The following is a 12,807-nucleotide window of genomic DNA, read 5'->3' on the forward strand; positions in this document are numbered from 1 at the left end:
AGCTGCCTGGTAAAATTTTGCACAGAGCACAACTTAATCATAGCTAACACTTGGTTCAAGAATCATAAAAGAAGGTTGTATACATGGAAGAAGCCTGGAGATAGATTATATAATGGTAAGACAGAGATTTAGGATCCAGGTTTTAAATTGTAAGACATTTCCAGGGGCAGATGTGGACTCTGACCACAATCTATTGGCTATGAACTGTAGATTAAAACTGAAGAAACTGCCAAAAGGTGGGAATTTAAGGAGATGGGATCTGGATAAACTGACTAAACCAGAAGTTGTACAGAGTTTCAGGGAGAGCGTAAGGGAACAAATGGCAGGAATGGGGGAAAGAAATACAGTAGAAGAAGAATGGGTAGCTTTGAGGGATGAAGTAGTGAAGGCAGCAGAGGATCAAGTAGGTAAAAAGACGAGGGCTAGTAGAAATCCTTGGGTAACAGAAGAAATATTGAATTTAGTTGATGAAAGGAGAAAATATAAAAATGCAGTAAATGAAGCAGGCAAAAAAGAATACAAACGTCTCAAAAATGAGATCGACAGGAAGTGCAAAATGGCTAAGCAGGGATGGCTAGAGGATAAATGTAAGGATGTAGAGGCTTATCTCACTAGGGGTAAGATAGATACCGCCTACAGGAAAATTAAAGAGACCTTTGGAGAAAAGAGAACCACTTGTATGAACATTAAGAGCTCAAATGGAAACCCAGTTCTAAGCAAAGAAGGGAGAGCAGAAAGGTGGAAGGAGTATATAGAGGGTCTATACAAGGGCGATGTACTTGAGGACAATATTATGGAAATGGAAGAGGATGTAGATGAAGATGAAATGGGAGATATGATACTGTGTGAAGAGTTTGACAGAGCACTGAAAGACCTGAGTCGAAACAAGGCCCTGGGAGTAGACAACATTCCATTAGAACTACTGACGGCCTTGGTAGAGCCAGTCCTGACAAAACTCTACCATCTGGTGAGCAAGATGTATGAGACAGGTGAAATACCCTCAGACTTCAAGAGGAATATAATAATTCCAATCCCAAAGAAAGCAGGTGTTGACAGATGTGAAAATTACCAAACTATCAGTTTGATAAGTCACTGCTGCAAAATACTAACGTGAATTCTTTACAGACGAATGGAAAAACTAGTGGAAGCCGACCTCGGGGAAGATCAGTTTGGATTCCATAGAAATATTGGAACACGTGAGGCAATACTGACCCTACGACTTACCTTAGAAGCTAGATTAAGGAAAGGCAAACCTACGTTTCTAGCATTTGTAGACTTAGAGAAAGCTTTTGACAATGTTGACTGGAATACTCTCTTTCAAATTCTGAAGGTGGAAGGGGTAAAATATAGGGAGCGAAAGGCTATTTACAATTTGTATAGAAACCAAATGGCAGTTATAAGAGTTAAGGGGCATGAAAGGGAAGCAGTGGTTGGGAAGGGAGTGAGACAGGGTTGTAGCCTCTCCCCGATGTTATTCAATCTGCATATTGAGCAAGCAGTGAAGGAAACAAAAGAAAAATTCAGAGTAGGTATTAAAATCCATGGAGAAGAAATAAAAACTTTGAGGTTCGCCGATGACATTGTAATTCTGTCAGAGACAGCAAAGGACTTGGAAGAGCAGTTGAATGGAATGGATAGTGTGTTGAAAGGAGGATATAAGATGAACATCAACAAAAGCAAAACGAGGATAATGGAATGTAGTCGAATTAAGTCGGGTGATGCTGAGTATATTAGATTAGGAAATGAGACACTTAAAGTAGTAAAGGAGTTTTGCTATTTGGGGAGCAAAATAACTGATGATGGTCGAAGTAGAGAGGATATAAAATGCAGACTGGCAACGGGAAGGAAAGCGTTTCTGAAGAAGAGAAATTTGTTAACATCGAGTATAGATTTAAGTATCAGGAAGTCGTTTCTGAAAGTATTTGTATGGAGTCTATTCATGTATGGAAGTGAAACGTAGACAAGAAGAGAATAGAAGCTGTGGTGCTACAGAAGAATGCTGAAGATTAGATGGGTAGATCACATAACTAGTGAGGAGGTGTTGAATAGGATTTGGGAGAAGAGAAGTTTGTGGCACAACTTGACTAGAAGAAGGGATCGGTTCGTAGGACATATTTTGAGACATCGAGGGATCACAAATTTAGTATTGGAGGGCAGCGTGGAGGGTAAAAATCGTAGAGAGCAGACCAAGAGATGAATACACCAAGCAGATTCAGAAGGATGTAGGTTGCAGTAGGTATTGGGAGATGAAGAAGCTTGCACAGGATAGAGTAGCATGGAGAGCTGCATCAAACCAGTCTCAGGACTGAAGACCACAACAACAACAACAACAACAACATCATGTCAGTTCCATTACAATAGCCCCCCAAGAATTTTGTAAGTATGAACATGCGAACAAAATTCTGACACCAGAATAATAGAACTGCTAAGAATATGATTTTAAATAAATTAAAATTGTTAATAGGACTGTTTTCTTAGAATTGTGCTAACTTTCCACCCGTAGTGATTGGCATGACACTGAAATTGTGTTACACAAAGTAAAGGAAAACATACAATTGTTAATCGTAAGGTAAATGAAATACAAAAGAAGATTCACAATTTTCACTTAGAAGAGTCCATAATGCTGTAGAACTTCACATTAAACCACTGAAAGATTGTAACTTTTAACTACTGGTTTGTTTTACTTTCTTTTGTTGACCACTTTTCTCACTACTCACAGTAATGTCCCACATTGTCCATCTGCACTTAGGTGAATTCCATTAATAGGTCTGATTTCTGCTTGTACTGCAGCATGACCATTTCCACAGCTTAGCTGTTTGTATTGCTTCATTGATTATAGTGCCATTTTATCTAAAAATCACATACAGGGATCACCTTTTGGTTACATAATGTTTATATGTAAGTACATGGTTAGGATACATATTTATCCTTCTGGTAATGTTTATCCAGTGGGAGACGTTTACAGGATCTGTGATACACAGGTATTGATTGGTCCAAAAAGGATCCTTTAAATAATAATAAATTCAATAAACATGTAATACAAATGCATTAACATATTGGGTGTAAAATGTCTTATCACAAACTATAATACTTACTCCAAGGATAAACAAAAAAATAAATTGTTTTCAAAAGTAAAGTTACAGTCAGTCTGTTGCAATGGTTCATAACCACAGTAAAAGTGCAAGGATAGGATCATGTTTGAAAGTTTTAGAATGGCATGTATATATCAAAATTAGAAAAAAATATTACTGCCTATTCTTTGCAGTGGCTGTTTCTAAATATACAGTAATTCATGTGGTTTACTAAAAACGATTCTCCCCTAGTATAGTTGGACATTCCAACCACTTAGGTGTGTTGTAATTAGAACTCTGCCTTTAAGAATAAAAAAATTTGAAAAAACTGTTAATTGTTACGAGTCAGAAGAAGTGCTGATTAGTGGTTTGCATTTTAAATGATGTCTCAACGAGTATGGTGTGAGAAGGTTACACAAGCTAAAATTACACAAATTATCAAATATCATTTAAATTGCATAAACATATAGAAATATCAAGAACTAACATGATAAACATATTACACAGAGAAAATCCTTTGCAAACACTTCGTACAGCAAATTCATTTTAAACAAATAATAAACAAGGACACAAAACTGTATCAAAATCAGTAAGTTTTTATACATAACATTTCATAATTTCCAGTGAAAAACTTTTGTTGAGTCACCTTTTAACTTTCTCAGAACAGTCTTACCTCTTTTGTTTATACATTTTCAATGAAACAAATTTCCTTAGCCCGAGAACTTTCCTGGATTTAGGATACACCAACCGGTACGCATTAGGGTGTGGATGCTCTACAATCTCGAATGGACCCATGTATAATCAAAGAATTTTTGATTTCTCATATGATTTTACTAAAACATAATCTCCAACTTTAAACTTGGTTCCTTTGATCTTGTCAACATGTCGTCTTTTTCTAATTTCCCCCTGTTTTATCATGGTTTCTTTGAGTATGGCTTCACGTTCACCCATAGTCATCATTGTGCATGGTGGAAATTCTGCGAGTTCAGTGATAATGTTGTCTGGTTTTAGACGAAACATAATTTCATAAGGTGAAAATCCTGTGGAAGTGTGTTGCAAGCTGTTCATGACATCTTCAAAATCTCGTACATGGTCGTACCATGTAGGATGTTTATGACTGCAATATGTATGACATAAATGACCAATCTTGCACATATACCTCTCAGCTGGGTTTGACGACAGATTATGTACAGATATTTGAACATGTTTGATTCCCGATTTATCAACAAAGGCTTTCCAAGCTTTTGACAGAAACTGAGAACCATTATCCAACAAGATTGCTTTTGGTTTCCCGACGTTTAAGAAATAGTCTTTTTCAACTTTTGTAACTATCTCTTTGCCTGTGACTTTTCTGGCAGGATACAACTTGATTAGTTTAGAAAATACATCCACCGTGACAAAAATGTAGCAGTGGGCACTCCTACTTCTTGGAAGGTTGTGCAGGAGCTCAGGCCAGCATAGATTCCAATTATCCGAGTCTTCATCAGTTCTCCTCAATAAAGTACCTTTAAACACCTTGCAGTACTTGTCTAATTTTTCATAGTTCTTTTTCCCTAAACAGCTCTTTATTAATTTCCGATTTGTATCAGTTCTGGCTCCTCCTGATTTTACCACACAATGATGTAACAACGTTTTCATCTCTGACTCCTTTAATATACCTCATTTTCAACTGTTTTTCTTCATTCTGATCAAAAATTTCTGTTTCCCCTCCTACCGGTAGCCTTGATAGAGCATCTGCAACTATGCTGTCAGTGCCTTTAATATAATTAATTTCAAAGTTGAATTGTTGTAAATACAATGCCCATCTTGTAAGTCTATCATAATAGAGCTTGCATTCCTGTAAATAGCTCAAGGCTTTATGATCGGAGTACACTATTATCTTATGTTCAAGTAAAAGGTCCTGAATTTTGAAAATGACCACTGCGTGGCTAATAACTCTCTTTCTGTGACTGTATAGTTCTTTTCATACTTCAGTGACATTCTGCTTGCAAATGCGATTGTAGAATGAACTGTCTCCACATTGACTTCTTTTTCTTGAAATAATTCAGCACCTAGCCCATAATCACTACTGTCAGTATGTAAACAGAAAGGTAAATTGAAATCTGGTCCGTGTAACAGGTTCTGGTTATTCAGTTCCTTTTTTTATTCTGCTGAAAGCCTCTTGACAGTCATTACTCCATATCCAAACAGTGTCCTTCTTTAACACGTTACTTAGACAGGGTGTGTTTAAGCTTTATTTACTTTCAAATTTTCTGTAGAAGTCACATAGCCCATAAAATGATTTCTGTTGTTTTATGTTACAGGGTATAGGAAACTCTGCAATAGCTTTAATTTTGTCTGGATCTGCCAAAATTCCTTTTTCGTTATGACATGTCCCAAAAATTTTAACTCAGGCACTGCAAATTTGCCCTCTTCTAAGTTTCTCACATGCCTGTCTTAAAAGCTTTTGGGTCATAAATCAGAAAGTATCGCATCTCGAGGGAGCGATGAACAAAAAAATTGACAATGTCTTACTGTGGGGTAGTAAACTTTGCAACGATATAGCCAAGATAGACAAGAAACTTAGCAGGGCAGAAAGAAAGATTTTGGCAGTAGAATCTAAAGTGGGAGAAGTAAAATCTAGTCTGAGTAACAAAATTCAATCTGTAAAAAATGAATTGGTCTCAGACAGAGAGAAAAATGCAAAGTGTTTTGTTAATGTTAATAGTCAAATAGATACAGTTTTTGTATATGTGAAAACTATGGTGGCAGATCTTGAAAATAGAGTAGATTCGAAACTAGCTGTTGTGAATGATAAAGTGGAAACAGTCAGTAACGCAGTAAAACTCCACGAGACTGAAACTAAGAAAAATTTTAGTGAACTAAAAAGTACAGTATCAGAGTTGAACCAGAAGTTTGAAATATTTAGCAATGATGTAGCCAACAAAACTTTTTCTATGAACACATGTACCTTATTATCCAATATTCCAGTTAAAAACTTTTCTAATAAGTGTAGTTTGCATCCTGTCGACTTTCTGCAGAGTTGTAGAGACAACTTTTTGCCCAATATGAGTGAAAGTTTCAAAATTAAGTTTGTAAAAAAATTTTTGGAGGGGGTATCTTTGTCATGGACCAATCAAAATTTTTCTATGGACATGTCTTATGCAGAATTTGAAATTGAGTTCTTAAAATGGTTCTGGGCTGAAACTGAACAAGCCAGGATAAAGAGCGAGTTCCTAAGTGGACCAAATTCTAGGGAAACACAGGGGACTATGAAACAGTTTTGTAAAAATCAATTGAAGAAACTTGTACATTTGAGTAAACCCTTTGATGAGCTCACACAGATAGATGCTTTAAAGAGAGGGCTGCCAACAGATGTGCAATGGGACCTCTTTCAACATAGACGTTACGCATTTCATATCTGAAACTGGACTGGAGACTTTGGGTAGTGTGGATTGTTGAAAGACTGATGTAAGAACATACTGTGTTTCAGAAACTACATAATGTTTTTAAAGTCATTTGGGTTAGATTTTGCTGTTTTGAATGGGCTATAAAACTAAACTGTTATCTGGTTTATAAAAAATGTTGAATGTTACTAGATTATAAAAGTATACCGAAACCTGTTATGATTCCACTGTGGTAATGTCACAGTTGTGGTTATGACATTCACTTTGAAAATAATTTGATATAACAATAAATTATTCAAAATCTTAATTAGTGGCATAATCAATTAGTGGGAAATGTCATCTGATTCAGGAAGAAATATAGTAACGAAAGTACTGTGTTATAGTTCAGAATTTACCAAACATGGATGCAAAATGGGAGGTTGAAATCATCGAGGGTCCAGACTTTTAATATCAATTGTTTTTGTAAAATCAAACAATACATTTTTCTTCCATCCCTTAACCCAGTGCTGTTCTCCTTTGTTACTATTTTCTAATGCATTACTATAATCGGTGTCAGGGGGGCCATGTGTTTCTCTTATTGCCATGCAAACTGCACTGCATGCTCTAATTACGAGCCACAATGTGTCAACCATCTCGTCCGTGCACAACAGATGGCTACAAAACTGTACTGATTGTTGGTGCAGCATGTTCATGTCCCACATTACTCTTGTCGATATCATTAATCCTATGGCTTCAAATTGATCACTTCTCCTGCATCACTCTCACATATTTTCATGTGTTATTTCTCATACCTTCCTGTGCCACATGAACTTCATCTCGACCTACCAACCCCTTCCCACACCCGCACCCCCCCACCCCTCCACCCCCCACTCCTTCTCCTATCTGTTCCAGTTTGTATGTGCTAACTTTAACTAATCAAGTCACATCTGCCGCTCCCCTTCCCCAATTTATCCCCCCACAGATCTGCAGCCCACATTGCAATCTTTTTATTTATTTTTTCTTTGATCTCATTGTGTACTCACACCAATTTCAGCTGGCTTTTGCATTTCACTATCGGCCTACTCACTTAGATTTCCTCTTGTTTCCCCGTATTTCACCTGTTTCATCCTTTTCGTGATTTTTCCCATGTCTTTGGTTGTATTTTTGCTATTTTTTGGACATATTTCTACATTATTTACATATTTCTACATATTTTTATCCTCAACTATGGATTCTTGCTGCTTCTATCTGCGTCAATACAGAAAAGTTTCCTTATCCTTAGCCAGAATCCAATCCCATGCACTGTTTCTGTGTTGTTGCTTGGCTCATGGAATACCCCAAAAAGACCTTACCATCAAATTACCCACCTCGTGCTGCCACCCTTCCTTCTGTAATGATCTCCATCAGTTCAGATTCTGCCAGTCCTTAACACTCACTAACATAGTCCAGCAAAACCATATCAATCAGGCCAAAATCTCCTTGCAGTAACTCCTCCCCATTCGCAAAGTTCTCCTGCAATGCAATCCCAAATTCCTGGATCCCATATCACACGCTGGAACTCTTGCCCTCCAGGAACTAGAGCAACATGTGCAATGCCACCTCAAAAAACTCTTCACCCTGTTCAATTCCTATCTCTACAACAACGTCCAAACCTCCCCCGTATCCCCTCATAGCTGACAAACCCTGTCTCACAGACCTACTACATGTACCCCTCCCTCATAAACTCCCTCCAATCACCATACACAATCCAGAACCTGAACAGACCCAAAACACAGTCATGCACCTTTCCTACAAAAGCCTTAGCCCCGTATAAGTATCAGTCCTTTCCACAGGCCTCACCTTTTACCCCACTCCAAAATTCAGTCATACAGGACTTGTTAAAGATCTTCTCGCTTTCTTCTGGTCCCTACTGTGGAAACGCTTTCTTGCCACCACCCTACCAATCAGACTCAACCAAAGACCAATACTGAACCCTGCCTGAGTCAGTTCACTATCCCTCCAACCATGATCTGCTCCCACTGCCCCCAAATCACATCTGTTAACTTTCCAGAATATCTTAACTTCAAACCTTGCCTCACCATCATTCCCAAAATCCTTCAACATGCAAACCTTACATCTGCAGAAAGAACTGCAATCAACCATCTAAAAACTGATCCCCACCTTATAAATTGTATCTGATGACAAAGGCTCCACCACTGTTGTTCTGAACTGCAAAGATTTCTTGCAGGGCTCCACCAGCTGTCAGATTCATCCAACTATAAAACCTGCCACAGTGACCCTATTCCAGAAATCCAGCAGGATCTCCAGTCTCTCCTCAAATCATTAGGCCCAACCCAGAGCCTCTCTCTGAAATCCCATCACTCTCCTCCCCTTACCACTCCCTGCACCCATACCTTCCACAAGCTTCCTAAAGTCCATAAACCCAATCACCCACGATGCCCCATTGTGGCCAGTTACTGTGCCCTCAATGAGAGAGTGTCTGCTCTTGTAGACCAAGACCTTCAGCATTATTACCTGCTATTTACCCTCCTATATAAAATACATCAACCATTTCCTCCACTAATTCCCCACAGGTCCTGTTCCTTTACCCCATGGCGCCCTGCTCATCACTATTGATGCCCCCCTCCTTTACACTAATGTCCCTAATGCCCATGGCCTTACCACTATTGAACACTACCTTTCCCAACAACTGACGGATTCCAAACCTACAACCTCATTCCTAGTCATCATGACCAACTTTATCCTCACCCAGAATTACTTCCCCTGTGAAGGCATTCTAGAACAAATCTGGGGTATGGCTATGAGCACCCACATGGCACCATCCTATGCCAGCTTATTCATGGGCCATCTACTGGAATCCTTCCAAAGTACCCAGAATCCCTAACCCCTCACCTGGTTCAGATTCATTGATGACATCTTCCTAATCTGGGTCGAGGATGAGTACATCCTATTCACATTCATCCAGAACCTCAACACCTTCTCCCCCATTTGCTTCACCTGGTCCTACTCAACTCAGCAAGCTACCTTCCTCAATGTGGACCTCCACCTCAAAGATGGCTATGTCAGTACCTCCACCCATATCAGACATACCAACCATCAGCAATATCTCCACTTCAACAGCTGCCTTCCATGCCAAGAAGTCCCTTCCATACAGCCTGGCCATCCTTGACCATCGCATCTGCAGTGACAAGTGGTCCCTCTCGAAATATGCGAATGGTCTCACTGAGGCCTTCACAGACTGTAATTACTCTACCAAACTTGTACAAAAACTGTTCTCCCATGCCTTATCTCTCCTGTCACTCACCATCTGGTCACACAGCAGCATTCCCCTCCTGTCTCAGTACCACCCAGCACTGGAGCAACTTAATTACATTCTCCACAAGTGCTTCGACTACCTCTTGTCGTGCCCTGAAGTGAGGAATTTCATAGCCACTATCCTTCCCACCCCTCCCACAGTAGTATTCCCCCGCCAACCGAACCTAAACAATGTCCTCATCCATCCTCACACAACCTCTGCTCCAAACCCCTTGCCTAATGGCTCATATCCCTGTAATAGACCTACATGCAAGACCTGTGCCATGCGTCCTCCCACCACCACCTACTCCAGTCTGGTCACGAACATCACCTATCCGATCAAGGGCAGGGCTACCTGTGAAACCAGTCATGTGATCTACAAGCTAAGCTACAACCTCTGTGCTGCATCCTACATGGGCATGACAACCAACAAGCTGTTTGTCCAGAAGAATGGCCAGCAACAAACTGTGGCCATGAAGCAGCTGGATCACCCTGTTGTGTGGCACGCTACCCACAACAATGTTCTTCATTTCAGTGACTGCTTCGCAGCCTGTGCCATTCGAATCCTGCCCACCAACGCCAGCTTTTCTGAATTGCACAGGTGGGAACTCTCCCTGCAGTATATCCTACATTCTCACAAGCCTCCTGGCGTCAACCTTCATTAGTCATTATTCTTACCCTTCTAGTCCCTTCCCTGTTCCCATTCCAACACCACACAGCCCTCTACTCCACCTACACATCCACAGTCTTTTTACTTCTCTCCTTTTCAGTCCCCCCACCCCACCCCACAGACACACACTCCCCACATCCCACCCACATCCTCTGTCTAACCTCCCAACTGCAAATAGCTGCCATACAGTCCCTCCACCTCATCCTTGTTTGCTCCCACAAGCAGCACCTTACCATCCTCCACCCCTTCCCTGCTATCTCCTTCCCCACCCCAGCCTCCTCCTTACCCTCACCACTTGGTTGCTTCTCTCATCATGTGCTGCTGCTCACAGCCTGGTTTTAACACCCAGACCATGGTGATGTGAGTGAGAGGGGTGTGTGTGTGTGTGTGTGTGTGTGTGTGTGTGTGTGTGTGTGTGTGTGTGTGTGTGTGTGTTTATTTCCAATGAAGACCTTGTTGGCTGAAAGCTTGCTTTCTGACAGTCTCTTTGTTGTGCCTACCTGCGACTCAGAATCTCCACTAAAAGGTGGGTAGCAGTTATCCTTTTCATAATGTAATTATTTTTATATGTTATTTAATTTCATGTTATTTAAAGTATGTTTTTGGAAAGAGTCAAATGTCTGCTTTCAAATGAATGAGATCAGCACTTCATATTCTGCTGAGCTCAAAATGTTTTTTCTTATTTACTGTAGTATAATTTTCAACGAATTATAACTTTTAATTAACTGAACTTCTCATAAAACCAATGGCAACCACAATCAGGAATATCAGTAGAATCAACAGAACTATGCCTAAATAAAATTTTGGAATTTTTATGTCCATATTACATATTACATGTGCAACTGTACTGAAAAAAAAAGTGTGGAAAAATATAGTTATTTTTAGGAGTAGGAAATGTAACAGATGGAGGATTCCTAACTTGTGTCTCATGCATCTTGGTGTAATGTAGTCTACACTGTAAATCAAATTGGCTCTTGTTCATCTGTGACTGATGAGAGTGTAGCTACTTGTATGTGTTTATGGCCACAACCAGTCAGTAATTCGACTGGTTGCAATCGTAAATATGTAGCTATTAATGGTTTCTGTCTTGTATAGACTTGCAGGAGAAGTTTCTGTGCTGATGGGGACATTTGTCTGGATTTATTCTTAAAATGTACCTAGTTCTCCCACTCATTTCACCATGTGTTTTCCAAAACATGTATCCTATGCTGATGATCCATACTGGCACTAGTGCATGTCAACAGCAGGCACGAGCACTCAAATCATGCTGTATCCACCTTTGTGACCTACATCAACCCATTGCCTCTTTCCAGAAGACACAACACACTAGGCACTGCCTGTATGATATCTAGACTAATTATCTGGCATCCATTGCTAGTGGCCTTCTCTGCAGCCTGATCATTACTGCCAGTGATCCCTTCTCACATAGAGATGAAAGCCAACCCATACCAGAACACTGTCCTATCTAGCCCAGCAACACCGACTGTGACACTGGGTCTCACTTCTCTATTACAAACTGGCCCAAGACTTGGTATGAACAGGCATGTTCTGCCATGAAAAGTTATCACTTGCATCTTGAAGGTGACATGTCTACAGAAAAATATTGGTGCACTGAGAGGTGTCTGTCATGGTAGAAGAAATGGTTGGTTAATCTGTTAGCTCACGGGCTGCCCCAAAATGATCACCTCACTCTAGACTTCACTTGGAATTATGTTGTCAGGTTGACTTCAAAATTTTTCTGCATGTATGTGTAACATTGGAGTCTTGATCTTCCTGTGGCTGATAGACTTTTATGTTTGGATATTATTCCAGTTAGGATCCTGTTGAGACTTGTTTCCTCAATGCATATGATGACTTGGCTTTGAACTGATGCCTGGCTTTCTGCCGTTGTATATCCTGTACCTATTCTACCAGTGTACTTGTAATACTAAGTGTACATATGCATATATACTACTTAAAATACAGACTAAAGTTATTTTCAATGTTCACCAAATATCATTAAAAAAGAAGTTTTTTCATCATTTACTATCAGTATAATATCTCTATAGTCGTCATTTTACTTTTAAAGGTGATCTTGCTACTGCTATTCGTAAGAAAGGTGGAATGGTGTTTGGTGTGTATCATTCCCTGTTTGAATGGTATAATCCTTTGTACCTGAAAGACAAGTCTTCAGGATTCAAGAATCAAGACTTTGTGAAACAGAAAACCATCCCAGAGCTGTACGAGCTGGTAAGCATAGCACACATTTTGATAGTCATCAATATAACAACTATTTGCAATAAATTATCTTATTCCACTAAGGCAAATTGTCAGCATATTAAATTAACTAAATTTTTTGATAAACAAAAAAATTGTGGAAATATAAATATGGAAGTTTGAATACAGCATAAAAAAATGTATATTGTGT

The 12,807-nt window shown here is 39.5% G+C and overlaps 1 protein-coding gene across 1 annotated transcript in view; it reads left to right on the forward strand.

The window, feature by feature from the left end:
• Positions 1 to 12,807, forward strand: part of LOC124612767 (alpha-L-fucosidase-like) — a 118,707-nt gene that overhangs the window by 47,426 nt on the left and 58,474 nt on the right. Inside the window, exon 4 of the mRNA XM_047141162.1 lies at positions 12,469 to 12,629. Within this exon, the coding sequence (XP_046997118.1) occupies positions 12,469 to 12,629 (161 nt within the window). The remainder of the gene's footprint in view (positions 1 to 12,468; positions 12,630 to 12,807) is intronic.

The sequence above is a fragment of the Schistocerca americana genome, chromosome 4 (genome assembly GCF_021461395.2).
Source record: "Schistocerca americana isolate TAMUIC-IGC-003095 chromosome 4, iqSchAmer2.1, whole genome shotgun sequence".
In the NCBI taxonomy this organism is placed as follows: Eukaryota; Metazoa; Arthropoda; class Insecta; order Orthoptera; family Acrididae; genus Schistocerca; species Schistocerca americana.